The 19,721-nt window shown below is 32.5% G+C and overlaps 1 protein-coding gene across 4 annotated transcripts in view; it reads right to left on the bottom strand.

Annotated features, from left to right (window-relative positions):
- Positions 1-267: 267 nt before the first annotated feature.
- LOC143229214 (uncharacterized) overlaps positions 268-19,721 on the bottom strand; it is a 38,648-nt gene continuing 19,194 nt past the window's right edge. For 2 of the 4 annotated variants that reach the window (XM_076461221.1, XM_076461227.1), the window contains exons 7-12: positions 19,428-19,686; positions 18,421-19,212; positions 15,883-16,419; positions 13,356-13,592; positions 11,200-11,310; positions 268-5,452 (exon numbers count right to left, since the gene is read on the bottom strand). In XM_076461221.1, the coding sequence (XP_076317336.1) occupies positions 5,361-5,452; positions 11,200-11,310; positions 13,356-13,592; positions 15,883-16,419; positions 18,421-19,212; positions 19,428-19,686 (2,028 nt within the window). In that variant the 3' untranslated portion in view covers positions 268-5,360. The remainder of the gene's footprint in view (positions 5,453-11,199; positions 11,311-13,355; positions 13,593-15,882; positions 16,420-18,420; positions 19,213-19,427; positions 19,687-19,721) is intronic. The other 2 variants (XM_076461235.1, XM_076461245.1) reach the window with 2 other exon arrangements.

Genomic DNA, 19,721 nt, shown 5'->3' with positions numbered 1-19,721 from the left:
AAATTATGATTGTATTCTCAAGGAGAGAGTCCCTACAAGTTCAAGAGTTCATCCTTAGATACTGTCAACTGTTTAATAAAAATTAGTATTGTTTTTATTATTATATTACCTTGCTTAATACCTTAAATAAGTGGCACATCATTCTTCTACAGTGTTGAATTAGAAGGAAATTATTGAGCAAATAATTGTAAAATATCTGTTTAAATTATGTTTTATCTATGAAAAAAATACTACAAAACATTGAGAGATCAGAAAAATCCCAATGCATAAAAGTACGAAAAATTATTTATTTCATACATCTCACTTCTGCAAACATACAATAAAGTATCATTACACGTACAATTAGAACAATCACATTTACAGAACTGTAGCCACAGGTTCACTGAAATTACAATTGTTACAAAACTACTACATAACTTTTCCCAGAAAATAACATCATTTGATACATTCTACCCACTGAAAAAACATTTGTATTATGAACTGTGAATTAACAGAGTGACTAGGGAAATCAGGAGTCAGTCATATTTAAAATCTTAAGACTTTACCTTTTGATTTTTTGGAAATGCATCTATTACCAATAATCCTACAAGACACTAAAACACAAGATAAAAAAATTCCTGTATTCTTGCGAGATAAAAAACAACACTATACACAATATGCTGAAATTATTTGAATCCCAAAGCTTAAAAATAGTTTTTTCCCCTCAAGCCTAGCCAAAAAATATTACTAAAATGTAATATTCTCCAAATCAGGTTTAACCCTGAATCATGGACTATAAGTGTTTTTCAAGTTTTGACCACATTCATAACAAATATTGCAGACAGTAATGACCTGTTAATGAAAATTAAAGATTTAATAGTATCTCCTCTGAACTCTTGTAATGTAAAATATTTAACTTAGTAAGAATATGAAAAAAAAAGTACTGTATGATTAATCTCTACTCAGAGTTACATTAAGAACAGTTTGTAAACCATAGTAAGTAGTTGGTAGTCAGTAATAAACTATATATTGCAAAAGCAAATTAATAAAACACTCATAAAATAAAACATATATTACATCTTTTTTTGGTAATTTCAGGTACATACTATTTCCAATAGTGCCTTTAATGGGTTTCATATAATTGTCTTTTTAGTCTGCTGAATGTGGTAAACAACCACACTTGGTAAAGAGGTACAAATACTAAATATTTTGTTAAAGTATTCATTAAACAAATTCTGCATTTTCAAAACAGGCAGAATTTGTGTAATCTAATGAATACTTTAACAAAATATTCAGTATTTGTACCTCTTTACCAATTATATGTCGCTTAGCTAACCTTACCGTAAGGATTTATTTTCATGCTGCAATCACTTAAAAGTTTTTGTAATAATGTGATATTAATGTTAGAAAATGCAATATACAAAAAGTTTTGCATATCACAAGTTTTGTTAGTGTTTATCATTTTGATGGTTCAAGAATATCAAATGTTAATTTTATCTTTACCCAATGATTTTACCTTTACCCATATTTTGACAAATAGCATTAGATAAAGTAGTCTGTATAATTCATCATAAAAATGTACATTATAGTGTCATTGTTAGAATAGTTGGTTTCTACTATCTCTCAAATTCATGTCACATTCAAATATTCTTTTTAAAATTTTAATGTATTTTATTTTTTCTGTTAAGAGAGACAAGTCAGAAGTGTTTCCAAAATATCAAATTTTTCTAAAACAAGCCACTGCTGATTACTGAAGTGGTTTCTCATGTTTGTCTTACAGATTGGTTAAAAGATAATTTTTCAGATGGATAAACCAGAGGTACAAGATTGTTTACAAAAGTTAATGCTTTCAAATTAAAATATAGTCATCAAGTCATTTTTTTTCCAGTAGTGAGAGAAAAGACAACTATGTATATAGGTGTAAGTGAGGAACATATGTACACACTGGGCAACCAATTTTAGAATTTTATGTTAAATATACTTCCAAACCAGGGTTATTTAAATGCAGTGATAAGACAAATATCTAGTATCACGAGAGAAACACACAAAATGATTCTTCATAACTAGTACTCCAGTTATTAAATAAAAATTATTTAATTCACTAAATTATTTTGCTCCAAAAATTACAGAGAAATGAAACAAAAAAAATACAATTTCAACTAGAAATAATGATATATATAAAACTCATTTCCTTTACTAAAAACAACTCCATGAAGAAATGACACCAACTGACTATTGCAATAAGATTATTCACATTTAAAACCAGTATCATGTACTGTATATTTAAACATTTTAATTTTCACTGGTCTTGAACTTACACAAATATTAGAACACTAGATTAGATTGATATCAATTTTCACCACCTAAATGTTTATGCTTCCAACTTTTGTCTTTGTTTGATAACATTATTCACAAAATATTTACAGTGCAATTAAAGGCACAAAATATTAAATTGTTAACGTCAACTCTCAATAGCAGATCTCTGAAAAATTATATATATATACACACACACATCTATATATCTCAATTTCAAACACAATAAAATTGTTTACATACAACATTTTTATCAGATTTCTACTTTTTTTTTTCCGAATTCAGAAAACACAGCATAGGGACTTTTATTCAAAGTTTATGGCACAGATATAAGTCACATACTAGACTGATAGAAATTCCACTTTACACAAAGCAACTATTTTTATGTAACAGTACTCTTGTCAAGTGTTTTATAATACAAACCATATACTTTGTTCAGGAAATTTAGTATAAATACAATTCTAGTTTCTTGGAGAATAGGATATAGTTCAAAATCTCCAATTTGATTATTCAAGAAAACTTGAAAGTTAATTGAAAAGTGCATCAAAACAAATATACACAGCAAACTCTTATATTTTAAAATTCCAATACTTTACTTTTTATTAAATTAAAGACCTTTGTAAAAATAAACACAATTATCTCCTACAAATTAAATTATTTCAATACTACTTCATCAATAAAACAATTTGGCAAATTGTGCTGAGTAAATATAGAAGAAATATGAATGCTTAGAAAAATAAACCAGTCAAGAATTGCTTACTATTCCACCCATATGAAAAATGTTTGAACAAATTTCAGTCAAGGTTTATACAGCGTTAAAAAAAAAAAAAAAAAAAAAAGTCAAAAACTAATCAAATTGCTTTATGGCTAATTTCTGAAGACTAGAAAAGAATAAAACATGTGTAACACTACTGATTCTGTAATATCAGAAAAACAAAAATCGACAAATTTACTAAAGTTGTTTTATGACAAACTGAAGCAGTACACTTAGCTAAAATATTTATTAACAAAAAGAAAATCAAACATTTTGAATGGAAGTCTTTTACTCCATTCACTAAATTCCACCAGCTACAATTTTACTAAAACTACATATCCAGCATTTATTAGGTAAAACTAATACAAACAATTACATTAAGCTAACATGAACCAAGTTCACTAGTAAAAAGAGTGCAGCAACATTTACAGATAGCTCTCTACAAACTGATTTAATTTACTAAATCTTTACTACCATTAACTTTAAGTAGAATCGATACACACCCACCCATTTCTGGCATCTTTAATTCTACTAAAGATAATTTAAGTCTAACTTCACTATAAATTATAATTTTATCAACAAAAGTTGATTATTCCTCACCAGTTTTACTGGAAAATAATCAGTTTTAACCCTCTCACTAAAGGATCAGTGAATTACTCCAACTTTGTGATCACAAAGTAATCATCATTTTGCATACTCTAACTTAAAATGTTTTGTGTATCTTCAAAAGCAAAAAAACTGACAGTCTTTCAGTAAACATTACAAGTTTTCTTCAAATAAAAATAATTAGGTTTTTAAAGTATTTTGCTGAATATTTATCCAAGAATATATGTAGTCAGGATACTAAATACTCCAGGTGTAATTTTCATAGTAAAATTGAAAATACTTTTCCTCACCTAAAAATTGTCAAGTTTCATTTGCATAATCTGTAAACAATCTTAAATAAACATGTTTTTCAATAAAGCTTCCTATTTTATCTGTTATTTTCTACACCCAAGTCCAAACACAATTATACCAATCTAATACCTATAAAAAAAATATGAAATAGATTTAGATTGCCCTTTTATTTCTGAAATGACTGCATATTGTATCAAGGAAAATCTATTTATCCTAAATAGCTTAAACCTTGTAACAGTATACATCTGTTAATAGTTGCATTTTACTGACTGTTCTCTGACTCATGTCTAGTCAATAATATCACTCAAGTTATAAACAGCTCAAGTTTATTATGTAATGTACAAGATGCTTGTAAACATAACAATAGAAAAAGTATTAATTTTCATTATTGTACCTCACCTAACTTAAGATTCTAATTAACATTTTACTTACTTTTATAATAAAAAACATATGTGCAACACAAGAAATATGTCTTCTCTCTTTTTTCTTCTCTCAAACGTCAATGAAAGAGCATTTCTTTTATATAATTAAATAATACATCTAAAAACACAGAAATAACACACAAAGTAAAAAAAAAATCTCATAATTACCATAATTTATCTGGCTTTCTAACTACACAATAAAAGTTTTTAATGGATTTGATTGTCTCATTTATGATTCTGTAAACAAAGATGATTAAAAGTTATACAAGTTAAGCTCAGCCTTAGTAATATTTATAATATAATGAGTAATTTACATTAAATTTTGTTCTAAGATGGGTGGTAAATAAATTAGAGAAGACCAAGAGAACAAATGTCAATTTTCATGTTAGTAGAGACTGAAGATTTAAAGAAAATATTTATAATTTTATTAAATTATATTTAATATTATGTAAGCTTTAAGTTTATAATTTTATCAGGTGTTTCTTAAATCTTCAATCTCTATTAGCATGAAAATTATGACTTAAGTCCTGACATATGCACTTTCAAACTACCCATAGTGAGAGGGTTAATGTATACTTCATTGTTTAGGTTTTTTGCCTGTTCATCATAGTAACACAAAGAAATATAAATCAGTACATACTTATGACATAACAAATAGTTATTTTATTTAAAAATTAAAGTCTTAAGTTACTGTTGAGCTCAAGGTACATACAACTGCCCATGCCATTAGTTAAAATGTGTAATCAGCACTTGCAACTATTCTATATTCAATAAGTTAAGTGAAAAGTTGCTAATTTCTCACCCATGCAACAAGATAATTGATTTACCAAACAGACCCATGATGGCTAATGAAATATTTTCTTTTTACCTTTTTAACATGGAAACCTAACCACTCGAAAATAATTCTCAACTACAATTTTTTCCCCCCATCTCATAAACTGCATAATGCTTTTCTAAATCAGCTGGTTATAAATGATCCATGCTGGGATGTACAGTTAGACATGCTGTGGCTGTATTGATTCCTTTGAATCAACAGATTTCCTTTTTTTCAGAAGCTGATACAGCATTCCCTTTTCTGAGGCATTGTCTAGAAATGAGACAAAAGACACACTGTAGCTGATATATAACCTGAAATGCCATTATGAATAATAAAGTGATAGAGTAATATGCACAGCAACTTAGTGAAATAATTACCTTAAGATCACAAAATGTACAAACTGCTGTTAATTGTATATGTTTCATTTTATAACACTCAAATTTTTATTGTTTTTAAAAGCTTTAGGTCATGGCACAGTCTGTTTAATTTGCATTAAACAGTTATTAACATAAAGTCTAAAGTAGACAACTCTAAATGTTATTTGGTGTTTTATGTTGCAAAGCAGCTAGGCTATCTGTGACATACCAGTAAGAGAAATAAAGTGAAAGTATTATAAAGTGTAAAGGGAAATCAAGTTAAAACAAAAACCAACATCAAATAAAAACTTAAATAAAATTAAACAGACCAACTGCCCTTAAAAAATTAAAAACATCTGTAAGGTAGCAGTGTCACCATCATCAATGGCACTACCCAACATTATATGTGAACCCATGATAAAGATGTCTAAAACAGTGTTGTCACTCACTGTTGTAATGATGACACAACAGTAAAATGTGGGCCATTGTGACTTGAGTATCACACAGACCACACATTAGTGCATCAGTTCCAAATAAAAAAAAATGATGAGTTAAAAACTATGACCAGTGTGTAGCCTAGTTAGGACAACTTCCTCCTTCCAATCGTTATGCAAAGAAGACAACCAAAGTACACAACTCAAAAATGATGAGTTACTAACCAGTGTGTAGCCTAGTTAGTTTTATCTCAAAAAGACAACCAAAGTACAACAGAAGGTTTTATCTCAAAAAATGATGAGTTAAAAACTATGACCAGTGTGTAGCCTAGTTAGGACAACTTCCTCCTTCCAATCGTTATGCAAACAAGACAACCAAAGTACAACAGAAGGTTTCATCTCAAAAGTTTGTTATCACATTGCTAACTCCAAGTTGACTGCCGACTAGCACAGAGCTGAGGCTAGAATGCAGGGTTGTGGTCCACGTAAGGAACAGGCACAGCAGTGATAACACCAGCACAGACAGACTACTTACCTTAAGTGTCAGCAAGCTTATTCTTGTGGACATCAATGTGACCTGGTATCCAGAAAAACTGGATAGAAGTAGATGATAAAGAAAAATGGGCCAGTAAGTTTCAAATATCAAGGAGAATATGGTGAGAACTAACATGAAGTGATTACAGGGCCAGAACAGAGGTAAGCACATTGGTATAAATAGTACAGTTTGTGTACTGCATAACTTCTATGTGATCCAGGGCAAGCGAAATGGAGTACAATTCGCAGCGAACATAGAAAATGTAGCAGGGAATCTGTGAGGAACCATCAAATCACAATAAACCATGGTAGATACCAAAGAGTCACCTGATTTCAAACCATCCATACAAATGGGAATAAAAGGATGGTTTGAAAGATGTTCAGCAAATATAATACGATACTTCCAATTGAGAGTATCTACTTTCTTCAGATGATTCAAAGAAAGGTCACACGTGGGGATGGTAATGAGCGACAATGGGATGGGGTGACCCATGGAGACAGCAACGTCAACCAGGGAAAGACCCAATTCAGCCAACTGCATTTGGATAAGAAGGCCAAAAGGAACAATAATAGACTGTATTATGAAAAAGCATGGCCTGCTGAGAAAGGAAAACACAACCCAGATAGGAAGCTATGGTAAGGATTGAAGCTTTGAAGTATACAGTAAAGACAGTTGCAAACAACAGAGGTGTAGAGAAGGTTCATGAGATCCAGTGTATAAACTCTGGACTGGAGAACTGCAGAAAGTACTCGTGCAGAGATGAAGCCCCAGATGGTGAACAGGGTCCAATATCTTCAAGGTCGAAGTTCTGGCAGAGCCTTAGACCAGTGACCCATAGTCCAGTTTCAATCAAATAAGAGTGCAATACACTTGAGCACAGAACATCTATCTACTCCCTAAGAGGTGGAGGAGAGGACACAGAGGATGTTTAGTGCCTTTGTACACTTAACGCATAGCTGCTTAATGTGTGGAATAAAAGTCAGCTTAAGGTCAAATATAAGCCCCTAAGAACTTTGCCACAGGAAGCACAATTTCACTGAGACAGAGCTTGGGATCAGGGTAAATAACCCGTTGGTGGCAAAAGTGCATGCAAATGGTTTTAGAGAGAAAAGTAAATTTGTTTGCTGTGGTCCACTTCAGTAAACAATGGAGGACAGTCTGTAACTGTCACACAATAAACCTCACATTCAAAGACTGACACAAGATGTGAAGGTTATCAACATCTAGTCTGCTTGCAACTGTAGAGGGGGGGGGGGAAGAGTTATCCAGTAATGGAATTAATTTTTATAAGTGTGATGCTAAAGATACAGCCCTGATGGATTCCAAGTTCTTGTGGGGAAGAATGGAAGAGTGTCAAACCTACACAAAGTTGGAATTGCCTGTCTATTAAAAAAGGTGTCCTTTATTGGTGCTTCAAGTCAAAACAAATGGTCCATGGTGAAACACTGTTGTCAAAACCCACAATGGATGGGCAAAAGAAGGTTGTTTGATTCAAAGAACCAAACAAGACGAGTATTAACCATCCCCTCTAAAACTTTACAGACAGCTTATCAAAGTATTTTGATGATAGTTTGAAGGAACCTTAGGATCCTTCCCAGGTTTGGAAAAGGCAAAACAGTAACCTAGCCCAAAGCATTCTTCTGCCAGATCTGGTTAAAAAGAAACAAACAAAAGAGTAGCAAAACAGGCAGGAGAGAGATAGTGTAGCATCTTGTAATGAATATCATCAGGTCCAACTGATGCACTACCAGACCAATGAAGAGCAAGCTTGAGTTCCACCAATATAAAGGGGTGATTAAAGTCATAGAGATGATCAGCCTGAAAAGAAAGAGATGATCACTCTGCCAGAAAGTTGATAGCTAAGAAGATGGTGAATGAAGCAGAAGTGCTAGATGCACAAGAAAAGCTTTTGCCTAGAGTACCAGTAATGCTCTGGGCATCAGCAATATCCTGGCCATCAGAGAGCAAGATCAAAAGGGGGGTGGAATTATACTACCCACTGACCTTCTGAATCTTGTCCCATGTGACTTTGGAACTGGTGGTAGAAGATGTGCTAGATGTGTACTTAATCCAAGATTCCTTCTGGCTTTTACATCTGACCTGCCGAGCATGTACACGTGACTGCTGAAAAGCAATGCAGTTTTAAAGTATGGGATACCTAAGAAAGGCATTCCAGACCTGTTTTTGAGCATGCTGTCATCTATTGATGGCTTACAATTGCAGGATCAATTCCAAAGGAGCAGTAAAGAGAGCCAGTTGGCCTGGTCCAACTTCCATTGAGGCAAATGGAAAATGATCACTCTCCTATGGGTTACTGTAAATCCAGAAAGAAAAGTAAAAGTAAGAGAAAAGTGAAGGGGAGCAGAAAGAGAGATCAATAACAGTAAAAGACTGACTAGGTGCATGAAAATAAGTATAAGAACCAGTATTAAAGAGAGAAAGTTTGTGAACCAAGGGCATACCTTCTATGGAACAACCATCAATATCAACACCACACCAGGTGGGATTGTGTTCATTAAAATCCCCTTGGATTAAAAAGAGGCTGTAACTGTTCAATGAGGACATTAAGGACTAACTGATCATAGGTCTCTTCGGAAGACGGGTAAAGAGAACAAACAGTGATGGTATGACCCAAGGAAACGTGGATGACTACAGCCTTCAAGGATGTATTGAGTGGCAAGGACAAGATGGGAGCATGCTGACCAACCAGCAGTGCTAAACCTCCATGCACTCATTTATCACTAAACCTGCCATTTCTGTACAAATAAAACTGCTGAAGCATTACTGGACTGGCAGGTTTCAAACATTTCCTTAAGGAGACACACACAAGACAAGAATCAATCAAATATTTAATGTCATCTCTATTCAAATGAAAACCACTTCAGTTCCATTGTGTCAAAATAGACATTTTTATTTATGTAGAGATGTATTGGATGGACAGCACTTCTGTTTTTGACTCTTTCTTTATTAGATGGAGGCCTATCAACTTCCATGATCCTGTCCTGGATCAAGTAGGCAGATCTCTGTCTGTATACAAAGGTTCCAGTGACTGAGGGGTGTGAACAAATAGTTTTGCATCTTGAGGCTGGAGAAGATGGACCCAGGAAGCGCCCAAACCCAAAGCCAAAGGAAGTGGACTCAGGCAGCCAACAAAAGGAGTGGTGGGGACAGATGGGAGTAGACACAGACTTGTCAAATCTTTTAACCATGGAGGGCAAAAGACTCTTCAGATGTTTTGCAAATGACTACTGGAGGCATGAAGATATCTGTCTGCATTCCCACTGCAGCAGTGGAATAGAGTACATCAGCATATGTCTGAGATGGAGTGAGGGATACTAACTTCTGATCCTCTGGGTAGGAGATATTGTTTATAGTCTTCAAGCATTGCATCTCTTTCCCCTCCACCCACTTGGGGCAGGAACCACAACATGATGTCCTCGAGTGACTGAACTGCTAATACTGGAAATATCCAAGAGGGCTGGGAATGCATGGCTGTACCTACAGTTCAGATAACTTGCCTTAACTGTGGCAGGAGGATGTAGTAATTTAAACATCAATATTAGAACATCAGTGGACATCATAATTCTGTCTTTACAAGTGGATATTTAATGCACTGCAGAAACACATTGGCTGAACAAAACCAGCAAGGATCTCTGACTTGGGAATGTTCTTCAAGTCCCTCTCAACAAGAACTCCTCTTGAGAAATTCAGGGTAGCATGGGGAGTAGCCTCGATAGGTAAATTCCCAATGCTCTTTGAACTTAGGAGGAGTTGGGTGTGTTGCAGCGAAAATTTTTCCACCAAGATGTCTCCTGAGCACAGCTTCCTTACTGACCTGGGGAAAGCAAGCAAGCCCTTCTAATCCCTTTTGAATGAAAAAGGGGGACATCTGCCCTAAAGATTTCTCAGACAATGAGTGCAGAATGAGAAATTGAGGTGTTGAGTCTGACTTCAATGGGACTGTATAACAAAAGTTGTCCATACATGATTGTGGTTGTTTTTGTGTTTTTTTTTCTGTTTCCTCATTTTTATTTTTTTTGTTCATGAATGCAGGTATCCATAATAAAATAAGAACATTTCAGTGGCCACTGTCCCCACTCACCACTGTGCCCTACAAGGGAACACTGCAATGCCAAACAAGAATATCTCAGCATTGCGAGGGTTTAGCAAACACTATATCCAAACACCAGCATCAGCCACAATGTCACAAGAGTCACTGAGACCATCAAACACTAGCACTTGTTTGACCCTAGCATAAGTGGACTAGCCGATTGACCCTAGGGGTCCATCCATCTATAGGAATTAAAGTCCAAAGTGGTGTGTCAGGGTTGGACCCCTTAACCACTAGGATCCTCTCCTCTCCTTCATGGATTGCCACACAACAAACACGAGTGGAGGTTCAGATCCCAGAAGAGGTAAACTGAAATTACAGAACCTTCTCTGGGAGGTGCCCTCACTAGGTACAGGAATCCATCTTAAAGGGAAAAGCCAAATGAAAAGATTACTGTTAAAGCAATGACAGAAAGTGTGAAGTAAAAGCTAAACAATGGGTTACAATTAGATCTTTTCAGTTTTCAACAATGGGTTACAATTATATCTTTTCAGTTTTCAACAATGGGTTACAATTATATCTTTTCAGTTTTCAAATCTTAAATCAAAAGTTAACATGCAACAAATTAATTCATAACCTACTTGTTTCATCATTTGGCACTTGAGTAGCTGTACCATTTCCAACTGGACTTTTTTGTTCCAGCGAGTATGTTCTTTTCTCTGAGAGAGGTAATGACAGGTCTAAGGGATTGTCTGAAAATTCACCATTTCAATTTATTTTGTACTCTAGTAATACAATGTTCATAACTAAGCTATGAAAGTTTAAATTTACTTATATGTAAACTTTTACAAATTGCTTTTTATATACTTTATGAAAGGTATAAATTAATATCAACAGTAAACCAAACCATTCCATCCTGTTCAAAATAATCAACAAAGAAAGACTGGAATGGTTTGTTTTATTGTTACTACTAAAATAAAACCAATAAACATTATAACTGGTGGTAATGTATATTGGTTTTATTTTAGTAGTAACAATAAAACAAACCATTCCATCCTGTTCAAAATAATCAAGAAAGAAAGACTGCAAAATATACATTATCAGATTTATTTTACAAGTACAAAATATAAAAAGTAAAATCACTGTTGATACCATTAATTCATCATTTATTTTAAATATTTGGTTGTAATTTAAATATTTAAGGTTCTTGAAGAGAACAGACAATTATAACCATACGTTTAAACTCAAGAGCCACAAATTGATAATAATTTAATCTGAAACAATTAACACTCTTGCTACTTGTAGCTCAAAGTGCACACCAACTTTTCAGAAAGCTACATTTAAAGTATAGCTAAAACTACTTTGTATATGAATAAACGTGACATCAAAACAGTTAATAATTCAAATGTTAAGTTTTAACTAAAAACGTTTGTAAGAAAATATTTTCAACCAAGCTCCAATCTCCCTCAGTATGAGAATTATTTGTTTATTGTTATAAACTAGAAAATCATATCCACTTGTTATGCTCACCTGTTACATCCTGTTTCACAAAGTACCAATCATTCTGACATTTTATATTATTTATAATCAATAAAAAGCCAAAGTTTCCATCTATCAAATGAATTGTTTTCTCTACAGTGCACCATCTATTCACCTCCAGTTAGAAAATTTCTCTCACTGTATTCAGATCAACAAGGTTAATTATATATTTAAGGTTCATATCACACAGTTAGAAAGTCAGATAAAATAAGTTAGTTATAGGGCATTGTTTTCTTTGTGTGTGTGTGTGTGTGTGTGTGTGTGTGTGTGTGTGTGTATTATTACTATGTGTCCTTAAGTGCAGTACTTAGTTAAATAAAAATTTAGAGTGCTAGTACCATTAATAAAAAAAATACTTAACTTTCATCAACAGTCAACAGCAAAAATAAATTGGCAGAGGTAAGTAACATTTTCTGTTTATTATGCATATTCTTTATTTGTTATTATAATAGTAACTAAATCGTAAAAATCAGCAATGTATTATGTTAAATTAGGTAACATGATAAATAAATTTTCATGAGGTATGCTCACAAGCAATTTGTGTATTAAATAATTCAATATGGTAACTCAAACTACGTTTACTGAGTAACGTAAAACCTGTGTAGCAGGATAATTAGTTTGAAATGGGTCAAAGGTCAATAAACCAATAAAATTTATGCATAAATAGATATTTGTTACAATTTTAAGTTATTTAGCATAAACAATTATAGTTTCCTGTTACAACATGCAATTATTCTATATAAAAAAATTAATTTCATATTTTTATATGGTGGTTATGAGGATGGTTAAAATTGACTGACTGTGTATAAAGTTCGGGTATGGAAAATAACAGACAAAATAGAAAGTTTTGCTGAAAACAAAAGTATGATATTTATTTATGAGGTTTTAGGAAATATGCAAATGAAATCAGAAAAAAAGTATTTTTATTCTTAACATGAAAATCACCTTGCAGTCAGAACAGGTAAAACGTTCAAGACTCAATATACTCATGGAAAAAATCTTTAGCAAAAATACTTGCTTAAAAAATCTAATTTTTTGCTTACAAAAGACTTGTAATATTTACTAAAAGCTTATCAAATTTTTGTGAAGATACATAAAACAAACTAAAATGTATAATATGGAAACTGTTACTTTAAAGTTACAAACTTGGGTGAATTTGACAAAGCATGAAGCAAGAGGGTTCAGATCATTGTCATTTTATTTTCATTTAAGTTAACAAAATGTTACACAAAAAACAATAACAAAAAGTCTAATTTACCCAATTCTTCTGTTGGGGTTGCATTACCATTCCAAGACATTTGTGCTAGATTGTAAGCATATGGATAATACGAGTAAATGTGTGGATAGAAAGGAAAATACGATGTTAAGTTTACTGGTCTATTTGTAATCCATGTTGGTATTTCTTCTTTTTCTTGTGAACAAGAAGGAGAGTTCTTGTACTCAATATCCATACTTTTTTCTCTCATATAATTCTCTTGACTGAAATTGTCAGCTCCTAAAAATAAAGCCAGTATAAAACACAAAATAATTAAACCTAAGAAACACATTTTTACTAAAGAAAGTTTCACTAGATCACAAATTACAAACTACTAATGTGGGAGTAAATCATTAAAAAGAAAAAAAAAGCCATTTATTAACTTTGTTTTCTAATTATATCACAAAACCATTAATATTAGATTTTAGCTGTAACTTAAAAAAAAAAAAACATTTCATAGTGTATCTGTTAAATTTAATTGCTGTGGTATAAGAGTGAAACTGTAGGTTTAATAATTGTTACTATGATGGAACTCATGAAACAAAGCTAATTTATCAGAATATTAAATATAAAAGGATATTCTATACTTTATGTTACTTACCGCAATGAAAATTTTTTGTTGGAAGCTAGCTATCTTGTTGTCAAGAGAACAAATAAATTAAAGGAAGAAACATGCATTAAGTACTATGAAACTATAGCAGATGTTAGCACTGAAATGAGGGATTAACTAGATCTGGTATAAATGTGCCTATCATGGTTGGGATATGTATACACAGAAGTTAATTTCAGAAGCCTTGTATACTATATTAGGAGTTAATGGAATATGATTAACATGTGGATTCTGAGAGTATCACTCACAATAATTGAAATTAGAGGATATTTATCCCTCAAGGTTCAGCAACATTGTTTACAAATTCCAAAACTGAAAATTAAGTACTTGGATCATAGTAAACACAATTACATCAGTTGTTCCTAATATGAAACCACACAGAATGGACATGTTACTGAACCAACATATGAACTGCTGTATCATCCTGTAAACTGAATACCCACCTACATTTTAACAATATTTATACTAGCTGTGACCTGCAAATAATTTGAATTTTCCTTATTATATTATTTTCACACACATCATTTAATGTACTCTTTCTTGCTAAATCAATAAATTCTTTTCTATTTGAACAAACAAACATATGTAGATGCAACTTTAATAAAACAACAGGTTAGGTAAACAAGGCATAGTAATGGCACTTATAGTGTATGATGTTAAACAGCTTTAAGCATTCAGTGTGTGACATGGTTTCAAACTGAATCACAGAAACCAAATATAGAACTCATAATAAATAAAAAGAGTGGCTAAAAGATGTTTATACCAGTTTATCAAACAAACCAAAGTTCAATTATTGCAAAGTAAAATTGTAATAAAATTTAACTTGGCTAAACATGCAGCAATATCCAAATGCTTGTTCAAAGTGATGAGTATATGGTTTGAACAAACTACCCATACATATTTTGGGCCTAAAAAAAGTTGAGAAAGTCCATAAAAATTGTATTTAGTGTAACATTGTCTCTCTCTCTCTTTTTTAAGAAATTACACATGTTTTAAGTGCTTTTTGTGTGAAATATTTTTCAAAAAACAACTAAAGTGTAAATCAAAGGCAGTCATCACGTGATGACAACAAAATTATTTCATTGTGTGTGAACATTGTTCATTTAAAAGAGATGTTTAAACTCTTCTCATTAAGAAGCAAGCAAAAAACAGGTAAGATAATTCTGATTAGAACAACCAATATGCAATCCAGACTTGTCAAACAAAGAAAGACATTGCTAATATGAAACTTGTAGCACTGATCAAGAAATATGTTTAAAAAGTGCCAGATACAGTTTCAAGTTTACTGTTTATACAGATGGTCTGTGCTTGTAATATAATTTTCTACATCTTTAATTTAGTACATGCCAAGGAGGATAACATAATAAATTTTATGAATCAAGAGTAATTACAACAAGTGAAATTAACAGTTTTAATCATGTTAATTTTATCTTCATTTGATCACTTGGTGAATTTCATAATGTTACATCAACACTTCTAAATGTGTTACATATCACTCAAGAATTTCCAGAGGAATAAGGAGTTTCTAAATATTGATACTGTACTACAAAATTAAGTTCTCACTTCCAAACACACTTAGTATGCTATTATGCCTGTGGCAGATACAGCCACTACGTTGCATTATATATATTATGTACAATTATGCATCAGATGATATCTAAACAGGATAGTACTACATTGCATTATATATATTATGTACAATTATGCATCAGATGACTTTTCAATTATCAGGTTGAAATTTTTAAGTCCCTGTCTAAATAAAATTTTTAATACAAGAAAAAAATGTGTACCCTTTATCACACCCAACAAAAAGATTGTTTGAACATAATTTATAGCACAGGAAATTACACTTCTTTATGAATTACAAAATAAAACAGAACACTTACTTTTTAAGGATACTTAGAGGGAAAAAAAAATTACCTGAAGAAGGCGACACCCCATTCACATTTTCAACACAGTTTGTTGGATAAGGGTATGCTATGTTATAGACTGGCATAGACAGGTAAGTCAAACCTTCTTGTTGTTCTTGGGTGCTTGCTAGAGAAGCAACTGTGGGCTTCTTATTTAAATTCATCCATGTAGTTCTTGCTGGGGTTATTGTATTTGTGACACTACTGGCTACAAGGGGTGATGCTGATGTCTTGGTAGCAAGACTAGTGTTCAACAAGTGTTGTTTACTGATACTACACACAGGGGATGATGATGGGGACTTGAGGGAAGATAAAGATGAACGCAGGTCAGGAGGAGATGACGATGGAGAGAACTTGATCTGACTGGAAGACTCAAATTTGCTGATCTCGCACAAACTTGGAGAAGACTCACTTGGCCACAACAAGGTTAAATTGTTCTGCTCATTAATGTTTAACATTTCACTGGTTTTCCAGTTGCTTTCTATGGCATGCAACTTGCTTGGAGGGGAGTGGGATGATTTTAAGGACAGATCTAATGGCACTTCTCCTGGAAAGAAAATATTGAAAACCTTTAGAAATTACTACTTCAGGTTTCAGATGAAGTTCTTATGTTTTGTTATAAGGAAGTGATAAAACAAAACACATGGAATAATTATAAATCCACCAAAGTAAATGGATAGCACAAACAGATCTTTATCTTTCCAAAGGATGAAACTACTTATGGTTTTACATTTCAAACAAATAGAGATTCTTAACTCAATATTCATTCTCCTTCCATTAATTGTGAAGAGCAATCCGATTAAAAACAAACATGACAGTTTTTTCCCAGGAGCTTTCCCAGATGGAATCATTTGGTTTTCCAGTTCAAGCACATTATATGAAATATTTTACTTCAAAACCTTCCACAAACTTGTTTCCAATAAAAATCATTATGCTACATCTTAAAACTAAAAGTAATATTAATAATAAGGTTTTTATATCAAATCAACTTGTGTGAATAGGTGTGTGAGAGGTTATTATAATACAAGCTACTGACTTCAAGTTAACTCTTTATAGAAATATTTATGATGGAAAAGTAGGTCTTTAAAAGTGTACATAAAATTCTATCATTAGTTTTAAATTCCTTTGTTGAATCTGATAATTAAGCAGATAATGCAATAATGATAAACAAACCCTTCTAATAGTATTACTTAAACAATATTCAAATTATTCTGATAAAGTATGGAATTGTAAAATTCACTAACAATGGGCCAATATTTACCAACTAAATTAACTCCCATTTGCACACACACCTTTGAAAAGTTAACTTCTGGAACATCTGGGGTCCAACCAGACTCCAGCACAAAATTACCATTATAATAAGCTCTGGATTTAAATTCCAAAAACCAACAACATTAGAATTTCCATTTGGATTACCATGTAATGTGACTAACATGAAAATGTATGTATTCTAGAGGAAATGTGTTGACAAATCAAGAAATTACAAAATTACATTGTTTTACAGTATATAAACAAGCATTATTGAACCATTTCTTTGACAAACAGTATATTAAAAAGTAAAGTTTTTTTTTATATATATTTCTATATACAGTTCTTTATCCAGCAATATATGATGAGATCATACTACTACCACAAAATTCAACTCAAATAAACCTGAAAGGGAACATTGTGGGCCAGTATGGGTCCAACCAGACCCCAACACACATATATCCTTGGCCATAGATTGATAATTCAATAAGCAGAATGTTTACAACAATTATCAAACAAGGCTTCTATATGATACAGCATTATAAAGTCATTACAGAGAACACTTGTTGAGGAATGAGATATACATCCATGCTTACCACAATGATGTTATAAACAAACAAACCATATGATACTGAACTATTTTGATGGATTATCCCCTATAACAGCCTAAATATTGAAATAAATGTTTAGAAATTTGTTTCACATGCTTTTGGGTAAATTGCATGTATAATGGGGATCGATGATAGTATGGGATACCCATGGGTCCTGGATAAATAACACTTTTAAAAAAAGTGTCATATCATAATGATCCATGGTTTCTGCTTGACCTGAACTGATATAAATTTGTAATGATTATATAAAAATATACAACCAAGAAAGTCAGGGAGTTCCATGTGCACCTCTTGTGTGCTGATGAGTTACTTCTTGGTAACACAATAAGAATTTAATAAAAAAATACATCACAACTCTACAAGTTCATTACAAGCTTGGCCTTTAAAGGATGAAACTAAGCAATGCCTTTGGTATAAAATTACTGTTACCATAAGTAAAAACTGTCATGATTAGCAGGTTCATAAAACTTCAGTTTACTTGCTTTAAGTAGCACTAGTAAGCACATGTTAATATATTATATGTTGATTAATATAAATTACGTCAATCTTCATCAATATATATATAATAAATTCAAAACAAAAGTAATTCCACTGTATAAGGGAGATAGACCATATTTTTAGATATTTTACTTTAAGTTCTAATAAATATATAAATGGTAAATTTTGCCTCAAGTACAATAATAGCTAACCTTTGTTTATACTGTTTAGTTTGTATGAGCTTGATACTGATTGCTTGTACTCAGATTTATCAGTTGCTTCCAATACAGTTTTCAATAATGAAGAATACGAGATAGGCACTGAACTCCCAGAATTTTCAGACTTACTAGCTGAAGCATCACAACTTATATTATGAAAGAATCTCTTTGTTTTATTAAGGGAGCCACCTTTTTGTGGGTCTTGTTGATGGCAGGGGAAGCACAAGGGAGTCTTTCTTCCCTCAACTTCATGAATGAGATGAGCACTTGGAGATATAGATTCTGGTTTAACACAAAGTTCTTCCTTCACTTTAGGATATAATTCATTAAGCCTGGGCAATTTCTTTGTACTGTTCTTGTCAATGGGACTATGGAGAGGGGATAAATCACTGTCACTTGGGTCTGAACATGCACCAGAAAGAGGAGAGAGGTTTCCATCATGAGATGTGGTTCTATCAAAGTGTCTACACTCAGCAAGAGATGGTGATTGTGGTGAATGCACAGGTGCTATCAGGCTTTCTTCTGGCCAAACAACAGCAAAGTTATTCTTTAATTTGGCTTTTTTAATAAAACCTCCCCCTACCTCTTGAAAGTTAGCATTACCAGTTGTTCCACCATCTTCAGAAAGTTCAACAGATACAGCAGTTTGATCAACATGTTTTTTCTTATACTGTTGTGCTTTCCATGGAAATGGAACTTTTGGAGTGTCTACAGACTGGACCCACTGACACTGTTCTCCATCAGTCTTTGACTGTTGGGCATTAAGTTTTAGGACCAGTTTTCCATCTAAATAAGAAAATTTTGATAAGTGAAAAAGAATGTTATATTATACTAAACTAAATTGTAGTTAAGCTAACTTTAAAAATATTTTCTCTCTTTAAAACAATGGCACACAATTCATCAACTAATTTTAAATGACACCCATCATGACCTTTCACACAGATGTCAGTTTTTTGAAAACAGTAAAACTTAATTATGTAAAGTATGGAAAAAGAACTTACGAAAATAGAACTGAAGAGTAGCAAGAATAGAGGACTCAAGATCTGGAGTAGTAGGAACTAACTCAGACTTCTCAGGTTTAACTTCCAGAACTGAAGGTGTAGTGGGTGGATAAGGATGTGGATGCATTTCACTGTATTGTTTACTCTCCATCAGTTCATCAACATGCTCTTCTTGTGCCGAGTTATCTGGTTCTTCGCTACTGCCGCTGTCAGGAGAGGTACGAAGATTTCCTGTATCCTCCATGTCTGTACTTTCCTTCTGTTCAGAGAAACAGAGTAGACAGAAATTGTGTT

This window comes from Tachypleus tridentatus, chromosome 1, assembly GCF_004210375.1.
Source record: "Tachypleus tridentatus isolate NWPU-2018 chromosome 1, ASM421037v1, whole genome shotgun sequence".
In the NCBI taxonomy this organism is placed as follows: Eukaryota; Metazoa; Arthropoda; class Merostomata; order Xiphosura; family Limulidae; genus Tachypleus; species Tachypleus tridentatus.
The sequence above is the reverse complement of the archived record's forward strand: the minus strand, read 5'-3'. Positions and strand labels throughout refer to the sequence as shown.